The sequence below is a fragment of the Hyla sarda genome, chromosome 1 (assembly GCF_029499605.1).
Source record: "Hyla sarda isolate aHylSar1 chromosome 1, aHylSar1.hap1, whole genome shotgun sequence".
Classification (NCBI taxonomy): domain Eukaryota; kingdom Metazoa; phylum Chordata; class Amphibia; order Anura; family Hylidae; genus Hyla; species Hyla sarda.
In genome coordinates, this window is record NC_079189.1 from 601,742,857 (window position 1) to 601,763,958 (window position 21,102).

The 21,102-nt window shown below is 42.6% G+C and overlaps 1 protein-coding gene across 2 annotated transcripts in view; it reads right to left on the bottom strand.

The window, feature by feature from the left end:
• Positions 1 to 3,990: 3,990 nt before the first annotated feature.
• LOC130296426 (zinc finger protein 665-like) overlaps positions 3,991 to 21,102 on the bottom strand; it is a 29,613-nt gene continuing 12,501 nt past the window's right edge. Inside the window, exons 1-7 of one of the 2 annotated variants that reach the window (XM_056547936.1) lie at positions 17,670 to 17,782; positions 17,368 to 17,484; positions 16,191 to 16,370; positions 14,307 to 14,433; positions 14,156 to 14,223; positions 13,136 to 13,631; positions 3,991 to 6,318 (exon numbers count right to left, since the gene is read on the bottom strand). In XM_056547936.1, the coding sequence (XP_056403911.1) occupies positions 4,382 to 6,318; positions 13,136 to 13,631; positions 14,156 to 14,223; positions 14,307 to 14,433; positions 16,191 to 16,370; positions 17,368 to 17,472 (2,913 nt within the window). In that variant the 5' untranslated portion in view covers positions 17,473 to 17,484; positions 17,670 to 17,782 and the 3' untranslated portion in view covers positions 3,991 to 4,381. Of the gene's footprint in view, positions 6,319 to 13,135; positions 13,632 to 14,155; positions 14,224 to 14,306; positions 14,434 to 16,190; positions 16,371 to 17,367; positions 17,485 to 17,669; positions 17,783 to 21,102 lie in introns of those variants that run through there. The other variant, XM_056547929.1, reaches the window with a different exon arrangement.

The window sequence follows — 21,102 nt, forward strand, 5'->3', positions numbered from 1 at the left end:
TTACCTGCAGACTCTCAAACTATTCTTTTTCATATTTTCTCTGCTGCATGGACTTCCATAGCAGCTCTCTGGAAATCCCGGGAGGTTCCGGATTTCCCTGTTGTGAAGGCGAGAGTGAAATACTCTTGCTCTATGGAGAACCTCATAGCCAACCGTACAGGTTGTGAACTACAGTTCCTTTTAAGCTGGGACTATTGGAGGAACTCCCAAGAATCTAATGGTATAGTGGCATCTTAGGGCGGTGTAGATCATCTGCGTAGATCATCATTATGATTTTCCTCCGTGTTCCACTAGATGCCCTTCTTAACTTGTGGTGCATGCTTGTTACCTTCCACCATTCTATGCTGTGCACTATGGTATTGTGTATAGTGGTGTACCTTATAACCTATTGTTTTTCTCCATATTATTTCCTTTTGCTTCCCCCCCTCCCCCACCTTTTGTTGTTCCTTGTTCTTGTTATCATTATTGTGATGTTCTTCTTAAAATCCGATAAATAAACATATGGACAAAAAAAAAAATAATTCCACCAGAGTACCCCTTTAACCCCTTAAGGATGCAGTCCATTTGGGCCTTAAGGAAGCAGACAATTTTGTTTTTAAGTTTTTTCCTCCTCGCATTCAAAATATCATGACTCTTTTATATTTTCAGCCACAGACTAGTATGAGGACTTGGTTTTTGCGCGACCAGTTGTCCGTTGTAATCCCATCACTCACTTTACCATAAAATGTATGGCGCAACAAAAAAATACTATTTGTGTGGGGAAATTAAAAAGAAAACAGTAATTTTGCTAATTTTGGAAGGTTTCGATTTCACACTGTACAATTTATGGTAAAAATGACGTGTGTTCTTTATTCTTTGGGTCAATACGATTAAAATGATATCCATGATAACCTACTTTTCTATTACTGTTGCGCTTAAAAACAAAACGCAAACTTTTTAACCAAATTAGTACGTTCAAGATCCCCCTATTTTGAAGACCTATAACTTTTTCATTTTTCCGTATAAGCGGCGGTATGAGGGCTCATTTTTTGCACCGTGATCTGTACTTTTTATTGATACCATATTTGCTTATATAAAACTTTTAACATTTTTTATAATTTATTTTTTGGAATGTTATAAAAAAGCAGCTATTTGACTTATTTTTTTTACGTTCACGCCGTTCACCGTACGGTATCATTAACATTTTATTTTGATAGTTTAGATATTTACGCACGCGGCGATACCAAATATATATGTAAAATATTTTTAACACTTTTTGGGGGTGAAATAGGGAAAATTTACGTTTTTATTGGGGGAGGGGGTTCTTCACATTTTTTTTACTTTATTTTTACACTTTAATAGTCCCCATAGGGGACTATTTATAGCAATCACTCGATTGCTAATACTGTTCAGTGCTATGCATAGGACATAGCACTGATCAGGGTTATCGGTCATCATCTGCTCTGGTCTGCGGGAAGGCAGATCAGAGCAGAAGACGCCGGGAAGGCAGTGGAGACAGGTGAGGGGACCTCCGTCTGCTGTTCTGGATGATGGGATCGCCACGGCAGCGCTGTGGGCGATCCGATCATCCATTTAAGTGACCGCAATGCTGCAGATGCCGTGATCTGTATTGATAACGGCATCTGAGGGGTTAATGGCAGACATCCGCGGGATCGCGGGTGTCCGCCGTTACCGACAGGTCCCTGGCTGCGATCAACAGCCGGGACCTGCCGCCCATGATCCGGGCATCGCTCCGATGCTCGCGGTTATGCTTAGGAGGTAAATGTACATCCTGGTGCGTTAAGTACCACCTCACCAGGACGTACATTTACATCCTTCGTCGTTAAGGGGTTAAGGACGCAGCGTTTTTTCCACTTTAATTTTTTCTTCATCACCTTCTAAAAATCCTAACGCTTTCAATTTTCCACATAAAATTCCATATCATGGCTTATTTTTTGTGCCACCAATTCTACTTTGCAGTGACATCAGTCATTTTACCCAAAATTCTACAGCGAAACGGAAAAAAAAAATCATTGTGCGACAAAATTGAAGAAAAAAAATGTAATTTTGTAAGTTTTGGGGGCTTCCGTTTCTACGAAGTGCATTTTTCGGTAAAAATAACACCTTATCATTATTCTGTAGGTCCATACGGTTAAAATGTTACCCTACTTATATAGGTTGGATATTGTCGTACTTCAGAAAAAAATCATAACTACATGCAGGAAAATTTATATGTTAAAAATGTCATCTTCTGACCCCTATAACTTTATTTTTCCATGTACGGGCGGTATGAGAGCGAATTTTTTGCGCCGTGTTCTGAAATTTTTATCGGTACCATTTTTGTATTGATCTGACTCTTTGATCGCTTTTTATGTATTTTTTCATGATATAAAAAGTGACCAAAAATACGGGACCTATAACACTGCACACACTGATCTTTTACCCTGATCCCTGTAAAGCCATAGCTTTGCATGGATCAGCGAGATAGGGGCTCGATTGCTCAAGCCTGTAGCTCAGGCTTGGAGCAATCAAACCCAGATTGGACGCCGCGGAGACAGGTAAGGAGACTTCCGCTTGCGTCCTAGCTGATCGGGATATCGCGATTTTTTTATTGCTATGTCCCGATCAGCCCGACTGAGCTGCCGGGAAGCGTTTACTTGCACACGCGGCAGTCAACTTTGATCGCCGCGTCTGAAGGGTTAATAGCGCGCGGCACAACGATCGGTGCCGCACGCTGTTAGCCCAGGGTCCCGGCTATGAATAGCAGGCTGGACCGACCCGGAGTGATGTTTTAAACACAGGGACCGGGCTCAGGGCGTACAGGTACGTCCTGAGTCCTTAAGAGGTTAACGACCAAGCACGTATATTTAAGTCCTTGGCCGGCTCCCGCGATATAACGTGGGATCATGCGGTGACCCCGTGTCATATCGGGTCGGTCCCGGCATGTAACTGAAGCCGGTACCCGGGGCTAATAGCGGTGCCGCGTGCTATTAACCCTTTAGACGGGGTGTTCAAAGTTGAAGGCCGCATCTAAAACTAAAGTCAAAGCTGCCCGGCTGCTCAGTGGGGCTGATCGAGACCACCGCAGTGAAAATGCGGTGTCCAATCAGCTGGGACACGAGCGGATGTCCTCTTACCTGCCTCCGGTGTGTCCCTTCGGTGACTGATTGCTCCAGGCCTGAGATACAGGCTTGAGCAATCGACGGCCGATAACACTGATCAATGCAAAGCTATGGCTTTTACAGTGAACAGGGTATAAGATCAGTGTGTGCAGTATTACAGGTCCCTATGGGAACTATAACATTGCAAAAAAATAAGTGTAAAAAAAAAAGTTAATAAATGTGATTTAACCCTTTCCCTAATAAAAGTTCAAATCACCCCCCTTTTCGGATAAAAACAAAAAAAACATGTAAATAAAAATATACATATGTGGTATCGCCGCGTGCGTAAATGTCTGAACTCTAAAAATATATAATTAATTAAACCGCACGGTCAATGACGTACACGCAAAAAAATTCCAAAGTCCAAAATAACGTATTTTTGGTCAATTTATATCATGAAAAAATTTATAAAAAGCGATCAAAAAGTCCGATCAATACAAAAATGGTACCGCTAAAGTCCTCTAGAGTCCTCATACCGCCCCATACGTGGTAAAATTAAAAAAAGTTATAGGGGTCAGAAGATGACAATTTTAAACATACATTTTTCTGCAAGTTATGATTTTTTCCAGAAGCACGACAAAATCAAACCTATATAAGTAGGGAATCATTTTAACCATATGGACCTACAGAATAAAGAGAAGGTGTCATTTTTACCGAAAAATTTACTGTGTAGAAACGGAAGCCCCCAAAAGTTACAAAATGGCGTTTTTTCTTCAATTTTGTCGCACAATGATTTTTTTTTTCCGTTTTGCTGTAGACTTTTGGGTAAAATGACTAATGTCACTGCAAAGTAGAATTGGTGGCGCAAAACATTAAGCCATCATATGGATTTTAAGGTGCAAAATTGAAAGAGTTATGATTTTTAAAAGGTGAGGAGGAAAAAATGAAAGTGCAAAAACGGAAAAACCTGTGGTCTTTAAGGGGTTAATAGTGTTGTAGGGTGCCCATAATCTGTAAACCTTTTTTGTAAAATCCATCTGCTTGGGTCTGGAATGACTTATCGTTGGTGCAGTGCATCTAGATACGGGTAAATGGAATACTAGTACACCATTTTAGGTCCGGGGTTTGAAGTGGGTTGCAGTGACTTCTCATTTTCATGTGAGATTTCCAGATCCAGGAAATTTATAGAATTTTTATACGGTATAAAGATGTACCACATTCATGGTCATGAAAATATTTTTCCTGTGTGAGTTCTTTTGTGTGGAATTTATTCTTTGTTAAGATGACTTTGCATGTACAGTTCATGAAAATGGCTCCTCTTCTGTGTGACTCTTTCGATGGTTCAAAAAATTAGCTTTCTTTGTGAACCTTTTCCCACATTCTGAACAGGAAAATCGCTTCTCACCTGTGTGAGTTGCTTGATGTTCAACAAGATGCGAGTTCCGAGTAAAACATTTCCCACATTCTGAACATGGAAATGGCTTCTCTCCTGTGTGAGTTCTCTGATGTACAACAAGTTGCGATTTATGAGTAAAACCTTTCCCACATTCTGAACATGAAAATGGCTTCTCTCCTGTGTGGATTATTTGATGTTTAACAAGATGTGATTTAAAGGTAAAGCATTTCCCACATTCTGAGCATGAAAATGGCTTTTCCCCCGTGTGAGTAGGTTGATGGTAAAGAAGCTGTGATTTACTAGTAAAACATTTTCCACATTCTGAACATGAAAATGGCATCTCTCCTGTATGAATTCTCTGATGTTCAAAAAAAGCAGCTTTCTGACTAAAACCTTTCCCACATTCTGAGCATGAAAATGGTTTTTTAACTTTGTGAGTTGTTTGATGGTTAATAAGATGTGAATTTCGAGTAAAACATTTCCCACATTCTGAACATGAGAATGGCTTCACTCCTGTGTGAATTCTCTGATGTTCAACAAGCATTGATTTATTAGTAAAACATTTCCCACATTCTGAGCATGAAAATGGCTTCTCCCCTGTGTGGACTCGTTGATGGTTAACAAGAATTGCTTTACAAGTAAAACATTTACCACATTCGGAGCATGAAAATAGTTTCTCCCCTGTATGAGTTTTTTGATGGTAAAGAAGATGTGATTTCCGAGTAAAACCTTTTCCACACATGGAACATAAAAATGGCTTCTCTCCTGTATGAATTCTCTGATGTTCAAAAAAATGAAATTTCCGAGTAAAACATTTTCCACATACTGAACAAGAAAATGGTTTCTCCCCTGTGTGAATTCTCTGATGTCCAACAAGAATTGATCTATGAGTAAAACATTTCCCACATTCAGAGCATGAAAATGGCTTCTCTCCTGTGTGGATTCTTTGATGTTTAACGAGATCCGTTTTATAAATATAACATTTTCCACATTCTGAGCATGAAAATGACCTTTCCCCTGTGTGAATTTTCTGATGTACAACAAGATCTGATTTCAGAGTAAAACATTTCCCACATTCTAGGCATGAATAAGGCTTCTGTTTTGTGTGAATTTTCTGATGTTTAACAAGACTTGATTTTCGAGTAAAACATTTCCCACACTCTGAACATGAAAACGGCTTCTCTCCTGTGTGAATTCTCTGATGTTCAACAAAATGTGATTTATTAGTAAAACATTTCCCACATTCTGAGCATGAAAATGGCTTCTCTCTTGCATGAATTATTTGATGTACAAGAAGTTTTGATTCCAGAGTAAAACATTTACCACATTCTAGACATGAATAGGCCTTCTGTTTTGCGTGAATTTTCTGATGTTTAACAAGATGCGATTTTCTGGTAAAACATTTCCCACATTGTGAGCATGAAAATGGCTTCTCTCCTGTGTGTGCTTTTTCATGTTCAACAAGTTTTGATTTCCAAGTAAAGCACTTCCCACATTGTGCACATGAATATGGCTTCATATCTGTGTGAATTTCCTGATGTTTTACAAGACATGATATCAAAGTAAAACGTTCTTCACATTCTGGGCATGAAAATGGCTTCTCCCCTGTGCGACTTATTTGAGGTTTCTCTTTCCTTCTGTGACTTTTTTGCTGTTTAATAGTTTCTGATGGATCAGTAGACATGACGGGTATAACAGGATGAGATGACAGATCTTGTCTGTGAAGGGCTGAGGGTGTATCTGGGATAATGGAATGTTCTTCATATGTATCTTGTGTGATATCATCATCTGCTTTATAATATGAAGATATAAGATTCTCCTCTGATCTCCTGGTACAAGAATCTGCCAAGGATAAAACAGATTGTTATTTTTCAGTTCTAAAACCGTACAAATTGTGCAGTAAGTGTAATGAGGGAACAGGGTATGCGGGAGGGGGGTTTGTGATGGAGGGAACGGGGTATGGCGCGGGGGGAGGGAGACGGAGGGGACGGGCTAGCGCCGCATGTAACTAATAGTTTATCTACACAGGGTGCCTCCAGCTGTTTCAATACTACAACTCCCAGCATGCCCTGACAGCCAATGAATGTCAGGGCAAGCTGGGAGTTGTAGTGGTGAAACAGCTGGAGGCACCCTGTGTAGATGAACTAAGGGCGGAAGTCCCCCCCAGCAGGCATCAGTGACGTGGTGCCTGCTGGGGAAGTCTTCCTGGTAGTGAGCACACTGCCAGGCAGACAAAAGGCATTTTTAATATAGTAAAAATAAAAATTAAAAGCAGGGAGGGGGTTAGGGATAGATTGGCAATAGGCAGGGACAGAAAAAAAAAAAATAGGATGGTGGGAGCTACCCTTTAAGGAAGCAGGAGGTACCTGTACGCCCTGCACCCCCTGCTCACGAGCTGACCCCGCATCTTAGTGGGGTGGTCCAGGAGGCTATCAGCCGCCAGGACCCAAGTCCAATGCTGCACAGCACCGATTGCGGTGATGCCTGGCATTAACCCCTTAGACATGACGATCAAAGTTGATTGCTGCGTCTAAAATAAAATTACAAAAAAAAAACACTCCAAGCAGCTCAGTGGAGCTGATCGGGACCACCGCAGTAAAAATCCATGGTGTCCCGATCAGCTGAGAGGACGGAGGGACCTTACCTGCCTCCTCATCATTCTGCAATGCTCCAGGCAGCCTGAAGCAATCGAGCGCATATAACACTGATCAATGCTATGCTATGGCATAGCATTGAACAGTGTATGCAATCTAAGGATTGCATGTTTTAGTCCCCAATAGGGACTAAAAAATGGTGCAGAAAAGTTAAATAAAAAAAAAAATTAATAAATGTGAATTAACCCCTTCCCTAATAAAAGTGTGAATCTCCCCCTTTTCCCATATGAAAAATAAAATAACATATGTGGTATCGCCGCGTGCGTAAATGTCCAAACTATAAATATGTGAAGTTAATTAAACTGCACATTCAATGGTGAATACTTTTTGGTACACCATAAATACATTTGGTATACCATAAAAAAGGATTAAAAAAAATAAAAGATCAAGAAGTCCCATTATAACAAAAATGGTACTGATAAAAAACTACTGACCATGGTGCAAAAAAAATTAGCCCCCATACCGCCCTGTATGTGGAAAAACAAAAAAAATTTGGGGGTCAGAAAAAGGACAATTTTAAATATACAAATTTTGGTGCATGTAGTTATAACTTTTTTGAAGTAGTAAAATAAAATAAAACCTATATAAATTGTGTATCCTTGTAACCGTATGGACCTACACAATAAAGATAAGTGTCATTCTTACGGAAAAGTGCACTGCGTAGAAACGGAAGCCGATAAAAATAAAAAATTAATTTGATTTTGTTTTTATTTGTCCTACGAATCATTTTTTTTATGGTTTCGCCAAAGGTTTGGTGGTGAAATGACTGATGTTGTCACAAAGTAAAATAGGTAGCGCATAAAACAAGCCCTCATATAGGTGGAAAACTTAAAGCGTTATGATTTTTAGAAGGTGAGGAGGAAAAAAAACAAAGTTCAAAAACGTAAAAACCTTGAGTCCTGAAAGGGCTAACAACACTGATGGCACTTTGTCTCTTTTTTGTAAGTCTTCTAAGAATCTATTATAGTTTCCTTGTTGTGTATGGAGTCCCCTTGTTCCCATTCTCATTACCTCTATCCTTGTAGCTTACACTGTGCGCTTCACTCTCCGGCTCACTGACTTTTCCGTCTCCTGCAATAAGACTGAGATTGCAGTGAGCCCAGGAGTGAAGAGCTCGTTCTAATGATTGAGGAGGACCTATCACTCAAGACCCTGACCAATCAGGCTCAGGTGCAGTCAAACAGATGCAGTTCATTACATCAGTACTCTCACGCCTGGTTCACACTTCAGAATTTCTGCTGGAGATCCCTATACAGTGGGGATCAAAAGTTTGGGCACCCCCGGTAAATATTTTTATTAATGTGCATAAAGAAGCCAAGGAAAGATGGAAAAATCTCCAAAAGGCATCAAATTACAGATTAGACATTCTTATAATATATCAACAAAAGTTAGATTTTATTTCCATCATTTACACTTTCAAAATAACAGAAAACAAAAAAAATGGCGTTTGCTAAATTTTGGGCACCCTGCAGAATTTATAGCATGCACTGCCCCCTTTGCAAAGCTGAGACCTGCCAGTGTCCTGGATTGTTCTCAGTCATCATCTGGGAAGACCAGGTGAAGTCAATCTCAAAGGTTTTAAATGCCCAGACTCATCTGACCTTGCCCCAACAATCAGCACCATGGGTTCTTCTAAGCAGTTGTCTAGAAATCTGAAACTGAAAATAGTTGACGCTCACAAAGCTGGAGAAGGCTATAAGAAGATAGCAAAACGTTTTCAGATGTCAATATCCTCTGTTCGGAATGTAATTAAGAAATGGCAGTCATCAGGAACAGTGGAAGTTAAAGCAAGATCTGGAAGACCAAGAAAAATATCAGACAGAACAGCTCACAGGATTGTGAGAAAAACAATTCAAAACCCATGTTTGACTGCACAATCCCTCCAGAAAGATCTGGCAGACACTGGAGTTGTGGTACACCATATTCCACTATAAAGAGATACTTGTACAAATATGGTCTTCATGGAAGAGTCATCAGAAGAAAACCTCTTCTACGTCCTCACCACAAAAATCAGCGTTTGAACTTTGCAAATGAACATATAGACAAGCCTGATGCATTTTGGAAACATGTTCTGTGGACCGATGAGGTTAAAATTGAACTTTTTGGCCGGAATGAGCAAAGGTACGTTTGGAGAAGAAGGGGAACAGAATTTAATGAAAAGAACCTCTGTCCAACTGTTAAGCATGGGGGTTGATCAATCATGCTTTGGGGTTGTATTGCAGCCAGTGACACAGGGAACACAGCGAGTAGAAGGAAAAATGGATTCAATAAAATTTCAGCAAATTTTGGATGCTAACTTGATGCCATCTGTGAAAAAGGTGGCTTCTACAAATGCATAGTGATCCTAAACACACCTCGAAATCCACGGGGGATTACATCAAGAGGCGTAAACTGAAGGTTTTGCCATGGCCTTCACAATCTCCTGACCTCAACATAATTGAAAATCTATGGATAGAACTTAAAAGAGCACTGCTTGACAGACAGCCCAGAGACCTCAAAGAACTGGAAGACTTTTGTAAGGAAGAATGGGCAAAGATACCTCAAATAAGAATTGAAAGACTCTTGGCTGGCTACAAAAAGCGTTTACAAGCTGTGATACTTGCCAAGGGCAGTACAATTAACTCTGCAGGGTGCCCAAACTTTTGTAGATGCCATTTTTTTGTTTTCTGTTATTTTGAAAGTGTGAATGACGGAAATAAAATCTAACTTTTGTTGACATATTATAAGAATGTCTAATCTGTAATTTGATGCCTTTTGGAGATTTTTCCATCTTTCCTTGGCTTCTTTATGCACTTTTGATCCCCACTGTAGATGGCAATGCATTTCTGAGTGGATCTTTCAGCAGGTTTGCTTAGAAATTGCTGTCTATGGGGACGGCAATGCAGTCCATGTGATCATAGGGCCACCCACGGGACTTCTGGTGGAAAATCTGGTCGGAGTGTGAACCCGGCCTTACTCAAATACTTCTGCTTTAAAAGGAGGCCACGAAATTCTACTTCAACTCCCATAAACCCCACTCTAACAAATAATCCAAAAGAACTCCAATACTTTTTACTCCCTCTTAAAAGTACACTGAAAAGTCTGCCAACCTGGTCAATTTTGTTAGACTCTTCATTTTGGTATCAGAAAATTGTTTGTAAATAAAATTATCACCCTAAACTATATAAAACTTACTAATATAGTGTAGTCACAAAATTGTACCGGCTTCAACATGTTTTTGCTCGATTCACCCCTGACAGGAAGTTGTGTTGTCCTTTTATTGTCAGTGTGGTGTTGCCATCAGTTCCCTGGTTGCTCCCTTTCTCCCAAGACAACCCGTCATCCTTTACTGTCGCAGAAGGCATGGCTGAATTTAATCTCTGAGCTCAAGCCCCACCCCCCCTGAGTGATGTCACCATCTCAGACAGTCACAGTCATCACAGTTTTCCAACCCTTCTACAGCACTTGACAATTTCCCTGCCCAGATCTCTTGCAGAACATTCCCCTACTGAGAAGGCCCTCCTCACATAGCAAGTCTGCAAAGCTGAGCTGCTGCATCCATTCCCTGTCTGCTCCTCTGCCTATGGCATTGCCTAACACAAGGCAGCATGCTGTGAATACATGTCTTGATTTCTTTAAATGTCCTAAAAAAAGATCTATATGTGTACTGTATAGGACAGGAGATATGGGGGGGAGATTTATCAAAACCTGTGCAGAGGAAAAGTTGCCCATAGCAACCAATCAGATCACTTGTTTCATTTTGCAGAGGCCTGTGAAAAATGAAAGAAGCGATCTGATTGGTTGTTATGGGCAACTGGGTAACTTTTCTTATGCACAGGTTTTGAGAAATCTCCCCCCATGGTGATACAGTGAAAGTTTCCAGGAAGGACGGATGATCCCAGCACTCAGGACCCAGATTTGTAGATTAAAACATCCAAACTGTATTAAACCTGTTGAAACACAAAAAGCCATAAAATATTGATATAAAAAAAAAAAAAAAAAAATGCGGTTCAAGAAACTCTTCTTTTAGGTATAAAAACCTAGTAAAAGGGTTGCCCGAATGGCATTGGCTTTCTCTATCAATATTTTATGTCCTTTTGTGTTTCAATGAACTTAATAAAGTTTGGATGTTTTAATCTACAAGTCTGAGTCCGGAGTGCTGGGATCAACCTTCCTTCTGGAAACTTTCATTGACTAACCATATTTCTGTCATTTATGTCTTTCTTAGGACATTTAAAGGAATCAAGACGTGTTAGACAATGCATTATGCAGAGGAGAAGACAGGGAATGAATGCAGCAGCTTTGCAGACTTGCTATGTGAAGAGGGTGTTCTTAGTAGGGGAATAATCTGCAAGAGATCTGGGAAGATAAACTGGCAGAAGTGCTGTGGGAGGGTTGGAAAACTGTGATGAAGAACTGAGGGAAACAACTGCATTCTGGGAGTTGCAAGCACAGTGATTATCTGACATAGGGAGAGACCCACAGACACACAAAACAAATTGGGGCACACATGTAAGGAATGCTATATGCTTCTGCAGCATTTATTTATTTTTATTTTTTGTGGGATGTGACCAGAAAAATGCAATTCCGGCATTTGGTGATATGGTGGTTTCCTTAAAGGGGTAGTCCAGTGGTGAAAAACTTATCCCCTATCCTAAGGATAGGGGATAAGTTTGAGATCGCGGGGGGTCCGACCGCTGGGGCCCCCTGCGATCTCTCTGTACGGGGCCCCGGCTCTCCGCCGAGATAGCAGGTGTCGACCCCCGCACGAGGCGGCGGCCGACACGCCCCCTCAATACATCTCTATGGCAGAGCCGGAGATTGCTGAAGGCAGCGCTTCGGCTCTGCCATAGAGTTGTATTGAGGGGGCGTGTCGACCGCCGCCTCGTGCCGAGGTCGACACGCCCCCTTCCCGCGGGCTGTCGGGGCTCCGTACAGGAGATCGCAGGGGGCCCCAGCGGTCGGACCCCCCGCGATCTGCAACTTATCCCCTATCCTTAGGATAGGGGATAAGTTGCTCACCACTGAATCACCACTGGACTACTCCTTTAAAAAAAGGGGTACTCCGCCCACAGACATCTAATCCCTTATCCAAAGGATAGAGAATAAGATGTGTGATCATGAGGGTCTTGCCGCTGGGACCCCCTGCGATATAGTATGTTTAGAACGCTGTGTTTGGGCGGCCGGAAAGTGACCCCAGGCCCAACCTCTCCGACTTTTCGGGGCCTACTTCCAGACCAGGTTTTTTTTTTTCTTCTTTAACACCCCAGGGTCTATAAGCTATAATTTTATTGCCTGTTCGATTTTTCTTAGGTCTACAAGTACAGGCTGCCTATAGTGGGCTATAGAAGCAGATCTGTCACAGCACGGACTAATATAGCGGATTACCGCGATTGTGACGCAGGATGCTGATCCGTCTATACCACAAGTGATGTGACATAACTGTTTTAATGCTGCTGTCAGTTTGGACAGCAGCATTTAAAGTGAACCTTTCATGAGATTTTACTATATATAATGCATGGAAACGTGTCATAGATGGTAAAAGCTTCTTCCTCACAATCCACAGGAGACATTCCTGCCCCAGGGATGATAAAGAAAATGAAGTCTCCCATGTAAGCAGTCCCATGGACTCCTCTAGTCCTGCTGCAATCACAGCCCATCAGCGTGACTGACAGACCATGTTAACACTCTGATCCCTAAGCAGACGGAGCAGAGCGATGATGTGGGCTTTCCCAGGCTGTCAATCACATTGAGGGGGCGTCATTACAGCAAGAGTAGTGGGACTAGGCAAGTATAGCTTCCTGCCCAGGGGACTACTTAGGAGGCCGGTGGGGGAGACTTTGTAACTTCATATCCTCACCATTCCAGGGGCAGGAACGTATAAGTTTCTCTCACTTTGACATTACTAATGGTGTCACATTTATGGCATAATAACTGACAGAAGACAAAATTCCACACACAATTATGTCAGCCGGTAATTGAGTAGAATGTATGACTCTATCCTACATTTAGTGGTTACTACTCACCTGGGCGGTTACCAGTAGAAATGTCCTCCATATACTGCTCATCACCGCTCACATCTGTCTCTTCTTCTTCTTCCTTTATGTCTGTAGCATTAATATACAAGAGATCTTTCCCTGTACAAATGTCCTCCTTATACTGCTCATCACCGCTCACATCTGTCTCTTCTTCTTCCTTTATGTCTGTAGCATTTATATAGATCAGATCTTTCCCAGTAGGAATGTCCTTCTTATACTGCTCATCACCACTCACATCTGTCTTTTCTTCTTCCCTTACGTCTGTAGTATTAATATAGCTCAGATCTTTCCCTGTAGGAATTTCCTCCTTATACTGCTCATCACCGCTCACATCTGTCTCTTCTTTTTCCTTTATTTCTGCAGCATTTATATAGATCACGTCTTTTTCTGTAGGAATGTCCTCTTTATGCTGCTCATCTCTGATTTCATCTGTCTCTTCTTTTAGTGTTATGTTTATACCATTAATATTGTTCAGATCATCACCCTGATACATGATTATAAAAAGTATTAGACAGTAGGTCAAGTCACATGAACAGTTTGAGATGACCATTAATCATGATAAGGACAAAACATGACATGACAGGAGGAGTTATCTGAGCCACATAGCTGCAGGTCCCCTAGAAACTGAACATAGATATTAGATGATGGATCAATAACCTCAGGACCCTCATACACATGTATATCCCCTATGGCTAGAAAGGCTTCAGGTTGTGTCAGAGGAGAGAGATCAGCTCCTGCCAGACACCTCTGGGGTTTGTCTCGGGGGAAATAAAGGATCAGATGGGTATAAATCCAACCTGTTGGTTCCTTATTCCAACCAGCAGTCTCCATAGCCAGAAAACTGTGAGAAGATCCAGACAACATGTAATGTCTATGGTCGGCTTTATCCTGTCATCTCCACCTTTCTCATTCCACAAGTATAAAGCATATAATACTGTAGGATAAAACAAGACTGAACACAAGAGCTTCACAGCCCTTCTACAGATCATAGGGAATATCTCCATCTACCTGATCCTGATCCTGTGGAAGAAGAGGACGGGGACACCTCTCTGCTGCTGTTCTCTTACTGGATCTGACTGTAGGGAACACATACAGAGACTGAATTCATTCTTTACATACAAATAATGAGAGGACGTGTGTATATAGTCATGTCTATTACCTGCTGATGTGAGGGGCTGCTGATCCTCCATCATCACCTGATCCTTGTACTGATCCTTGTGTCCTTCTACATACTCCCACTCCTCCATGGAGAAATACACCGCCACGTCCTGACACCTTATAGGAACCTGACACACAATGATACAGTCATCACCCCGACCCCTCCAGTGGTGTTACTGTATAATGTCCCAGCATTCCCAGCAGTGTCACCTCTCCAGTCATCACCAGACCCCTCCATTACTGTATAATGTCCCAGCATTCCCAGCAGTGTCACCTCTCCAGTCATCACCAGACCCCTCCATTACTGTATAATGTCCCAGCATTCCCAGCAGTGTCACCTCTCCAGTCATCACCAGACCCCTCCATTACTGTATAATGTCCCAGCATTCCCAGCAGTGTCACCTCTCCAGTCATCACCAGACCCCTCCATTACTGTATAATATCCCAGCATTCCCAGCAGTGTCACCTCTCCAGTCATCACCAGACCCCTCCATTACTGTATAATGTCCCAGCATTCCCAGCAGGGTCACCTCTCCAGTCATCACCAGACCCCTCCATTACTGTATAATGTCCCAGCATTCCCAGCAGTGTCACCTCTCCAGTCATCACCAGACCCCTCCATTACTGTATAATGTCCCAGCAGTGTCACCTCTCCAGTCATCACCAGACCCCTCCATTACTGTATAATGTCCCAGCATTCCCAGCAGTGTCACCTCTCCAGTCATCACCAGACCCCTCCATTACTGTATAATGTCCCAGCATTCCCAGCAGGGTCACTTCTCCAGTCATCACCAGACCCCTCCATTACTGTATAATGTCCCAGCATTCCCAGCAGTGTCATCTCTCCAGTCATCACCAGACCCCTCCATTACTGTATAATGTCCCAGCAGTGTCACCTCTCCAGTCATCACCAGACCCCTCCATTACTGTATAATGTCCCAGCATTCCCAGCAGGGTCACCTCTCCAGTCATCACCAGACCCCTCCATTACTGTATAATGTCCCAGCATTCCCAGCAGTGTCACCTCTCCAGTCATCACCAGACCCCTCCATTACTGTATAATGTCCCAGCATTCCCAGCAGGGTCACCTCTCCAGTCATCACCAGACCCCTCCATTACTGTATAATGTCCCAGCAGTGTCACCTCTCCAGTCATCACCAGACCCCTCCATTACTGTATAATGTCCCAGCATTCCCAGCAGTGTCACCTCTCCAGTCATCACCAGACCCCTCCATTACTGTATAATATCCCAGCATTCCCAGCAGTGTCACCTCTCCAGTCATCACCAGACCCCTCCATTACTGTATAATGTCCCAGCATTCCCAGCAGGGTCACCTCTCCAGTCATCACCAGACCCCTCCATTACTGTATAATGTCCCAGCATTCCCAGCAGTGTCACCTCTCCAGTCATCACCAGACCCCTCCATTACTGTATAATGTCCCAGCATTCCCAGCAGGGTCACTTCTCCAGTCATCACCAGACCCCTCCATTACTGTATAATGTCCCAGCATTCCCAGCAGTGTCACCTCTCCAGTCATCACCAGACCCCTCCATTACTGTATAATGTCCCAGCATTCCCAGCAGTGTCACCTCTCCAGTCATCACCAGACCCCTCCATTACTGTATAATGTCCCAGCATTCCCAGCAGGGTCACCTCTCCAGTCATCACCAGACCCCTCCATTACTGTATAATGTCCCAGCAGTGTCACCTCTCCAGTCATCACCAGACCCCTCCATTACTGTATTATGTCCCAGCATTCCCAGCAGGGTCACCTCTCCAGTCATCACTAGACCCCTCCATTACTGTATAATGTCCCAGCAGTGTCACCTCTCCAGTCATCACCAGACCCCCTCCATTACTGTATAATGTCCCAGCAGTGTCACCTCTCCAGTCAGCAGCTCCATCATCTTGTTGATCAGTTCTAGGATCTTCTGTTCCTCCATTTCCTCATGTATCAGGGAGTGAGGTGGGGGCCCCGGGATTGGGCTCAGGGTTCTTCCCCATCCTTCACACACAGGGGCCCGACAGCGCCCACTAGAGGACTTCTTCACTAATGTGTAATCCTGTGTATGGAGAGACACATAAATATCACTACATACATTCCCAGAATCCCTCACCTCTCCAGTCATATCCATCTGTAATTACATAGATAAGAATGAGGTCATGTGACATCACTCCCAGAATCCCTCACCTCTCCAGTCATATCCATGTTATTACATAGATAAGAATGAGGTCATGTGACATCACTCCCAGAATCCCTCACCTCTCCAGTCATATCCATCTTACATAGATAAGAATGAGGTCATGTGACATCACTCCCAGAATCCCTCACCTCTCCAGTCATATCCATCTGTTACATAGATAAGAATGAGGTCATGTGACATCACTCCCAGAATCCCTCACCTCTCCAGTCATATCCATCTGTTATTACATAGATAAGAATGAGGTCATGTGACATCACTCCCAGAATCCCTCACCTCTCCAGTCATATCCATCTGTTATTACATAGATAAGAATGAGGTCATGTGACATCACTCCCAGAATCCCTCACCTCTCCAGTCATATCTATCTATTACATAGATAAGAATGAGGTCATGTGACATCACTCCCAGAATCCTTCACCTCTCCATTCATATCTATCTGTTATTACAGAGATAAGAATGAGGTCATGTGACATCACTCCCAGAATCCCTCACCTCTTCAGTCATATGCATCTATTACATAGATTAGAATGAGGTCATGTGACATCACTCCCAGAATCCCTCACCTCTCCAGTCATATCCATCTATTACAGAGATAAGAATGAGTTCATGTGACATCACTCCCAGAATCCCTCACCTCTCCAGTCATATCCATCTGTTATTACATAGATAAGAATGAGGTCATGTGACATCACTCCCAGAATCCTTCACCTCTCCAGTCATATCCATCTGTTATTACATAGATAAGAATGAGGTCATGTGACATTACTCCCAGAATCCCTCACCTCTCCAGTCATATCCATCTGTTATTACATAGATAAGAATGAGGTCATGTGACATCACTCCCAGAATCCCTCACCTCTCCAGTAAGCCGGAAGAGTATCTGTAGGGTGAGGTCTATTATCCTGTCGGCCATCTTGTCTCGGTCTATCTCCATTCTTGATGAATTAGTCAGGAAAATCATCACCTCTGTATCCTGAACGATGAGAATGTAAATGACACAATTATTGGAGACAATTTGAAAAAAATTATCGTATGTCGGGGGGGGGGGGGGGTCACATATATATATATATATATATATATATATATATATATATACACACACACACAAATAGATAATATATATATATTCACACATACAGATATATATAATACACAAACCTCTACCGGCAGAACAGTGCAGGAGCCATGAGCTGAAATTTACACAGGAAACACGTGACCTCCAGGATAACTTGTTTTTTTTTTCTATCTAACTAAACTTCAATCACACAACCCTTCTCCTCTACAACTGCTGAGCTCCGCCCACTCCTGTCACATGATCTTTATCTCAGGTCCTTCAACCACAATCTCTTCTATCCTGCTGAGCTTCGCCCCCATATGTACTGGTCACATGATTGTGACATCATCACAGGTCCTACACCTCCAGGATGTAGCAGATACATGGCAGGTCCTGGTCGGGCAGTCACTGCTGTTGTGTTGTGTGTGGAGATCTCTGCTCCTCAGTGTGTGACCCCAGTAGTAAGGAGATTACATAGGAGGAGGTTTGTTACAGTGTGTTATCAGTGTGTGATCCCATTAGTAAGGAGATTACATGAGGAGGAGGTTTGTTACAGTGTGTTATCAGTGTGTGATCGCAGTAGTAAGGAGATTACATGAGGAGGAGGTTTGTTACAGTGTGTTATCAGTGTGTGATCCCAGTAGTAAGGAGATTACATGAGGAGGAGGTTTGTTACAGTGTGTTATCAGTGTGTGATCCCAGTAGTAAGGAGATTACATGAGGAGGAGGTTTGTTACAGTGTGTTATCAGTGTGTGATCCCAGTAGTAAGGAGATTACATGAGGAGGAGGTTTGTTACAGTGTGTTATCCCAGTAGTAAGGAGATTACATGAGGAGGAGGTTTGTTACAGTGTTATCAGTGTGTGATCCCAGTAGTAAGGAGATTACATGAGGAGGAGGTTTGTTACAGTGTGTTATCAGTGTGTGATCCTAGTAGTAAGGAGATTACATGAGGAGGAGGTTTGTTACAGTGTGTTATCAGTGTGTGATCCCAGTAGTAAGGAGATTACATGAGGAGGAGGTTTGTTACAGTGTTATCAGTGTATGATCCCAGTAGTAAGGAGATTACACGAGGAGGGGGTTTGTTACAGTGTTATCAGAGTGTGATCCCAGTAGTAAGGAGATTACACGAGGAGGGGGTTTGTTACAGTGTTATCAGTGTGTGATCCCAGTAGTAAGGAGATTACATGAGGAGGAGGTTTGTTACAGTGTGTTATCAGTGTGTGATCCCAGTAGTAAGGAGATTACATGAGGAGGAGGTTTGTTACATTGTGTTATCAGTGTGTGACCCCAGTAGTAAGGAGATTACATGAGGAGGAGGTTTGTTACAGTGTTATCAGTGTGTTATCCCAGTAGTAAGGAGATTACATGAGGAGGAGGTTTGTTACAGTGTGTTATCCCAGTAGTAAGGAGATTACATGAGGAGGAGGTTTGTTACAGTGTGTTATCAGTGTGTGATCCCAGTAGTAAGGAGATTACATGAGGAGGAGGTTTGTTACAGTGTGTTATCAGTGTGTGATCCCAGTAGTAAGGAGATTACATGAGGAGGAGGTTTGTTACAGTGTGTTATCAGTGTGTGATCCCAGTAGTAAGGAGATTACATGAGGAGAAGGTTTGTTACAGTGTGTTATCAGTGTGTGATCCCAGTAGTAAGGAGATTACATGAGGAGGAGGTTTGTTACAGTGTGTTATCAGTGTGTGATCCCAGTAGTAAGGAGATTACATGAGGAGGAGGTTTGTTACAGTGTTATCAGTGTGTGATCCCAGTAGTAAGGAGATTACATGAGGAGGAGGTTTGTTACAGTGTGTTATCAGTGTGTGACCCCAGTAGTAAGGAGATTACATGAGGAGGAGGTTTGTTACAGTGTGTTATCAGTGTGTGATCCCAGTAGTAAGGAGATTACATGAGGAGGAGGTTTGTTACAGTGTGTTATCAGTGTATGATCCCAGTAGTAAGGAGATTACATGAGGAGGAGGTTTGTTACAGTGTGTTATCAGTGTGTGACCCCAGTAGTAAGGAGATTACATGAGGAGGAGGTTTGTTACAGTGTGTTATCAGTGTGTGATCCCAGTAGTAAGGAGATTACATGAGGAGGAGGTTTGTTACAGTGTGTTATCAGTGTGTGACCCCAGTAGTAAGGAGATTACATAGTTACATAGTTAGTATGGCTGAAAAAAGACATACGTCCATCAAGTCCAACCAGGGAGTTGAAGGGAAGGATGTAAGGGGATAAGGGGAAGGGATGTAGTTTTATAATTCTGCATAAGCATTAATGTTATTTTGTTCCAGGAATGTATCTAATCCTGTTTTAAAGCTGTTAATTGTTCCTGCTGTGACCAGTTCCTGAGGTAGACCGTTCCATAAATTCACAGTCCTCACGGTAAAGAAGGCGTGCCGCCCCTTTAGACTAAACCTTTTCTTCTCCAGACGGAGGGAGTGCCCCCTCGTCCTTTGGGGGGGTTTAACCTGGAACAGTTTTTCTCCATATTTTTTGTATGGGCCATTTATATACTTATATACGTTTATCATGTCCCCCCTTAAACGTCTCTTCTCAAGACTAAACAATTGTAACTCCTTTAATCGCTCCTCATAGCTAAGATGATCCATGCCCCATATTAGTTTAGTCGCGCGTCTCTGCACCCTTTCCAACTTCGCAGTGTCCCTTTTATGAACAGGCGACCAAAACTGAACAGCATATTCCAGGTGAGGCCGTACCAATGCTTTATAAAGGGGGAGTATTATGTCCCTGTCCCTTGAGTCTATGACTCTTTTGATACATGACAATATCCTGCCGGCTTTGGAAGCAGCAGCCTGACATTGCATGCTATTCTGTAGTCTGTGATCTACAAGTACACCCAGATCCTTCTCTACTAGTGACTCTGACAGTTTAATCCCCCCTAAGACATACGATGCATACAGGTTATTAGTACCCAGATGCATAACTTTACATTTATCCACATTGAACCTCATTTGCCAAGTGGATGCCCAGGCACTTAGTCTATCCAAGTCATCTTGTAACTTATGCACATCCTCTATAGACTGTACCGTGCTACAAAGCTTGGTGTCATCTGCAAAGATAGAAACAGAGCTGTTAATACCATCCTCTATATCATTGATAAATAAATTAAACAACAGCGGGCCCAGTACTGAACCTTGGGGTACACCACTAATAACCGGGGACCAATCAGAGTACAAATCATTTACCACCACTCTCTGGGTACGAGAGGAGGAGGTTTGTTACAGTGTATTATCAGTGTGTGACCCCAGTAGTAAGGAGATTACATGAGGAGGAGGTTTGTTACAGTGTTATCAGTGTGTTACCCCAGTAGTAAGGAGATTACATGAGGAGGAGGTTTGTTACAGTGTGTTATCAGTGTGTGATCCCAGTAGTAAGGAGATTACACAAGGAGGAGGTTTGTTACAGTGTGTTATCAGTGTGTGATCCCAGTAGTAAGGAGATTACATGAGGAGGAGGTTTGTTACAGTGTGTTATCAGTGTGTGATCCCAGTAGTAAGGAGATTACATGAGGAGGAGGT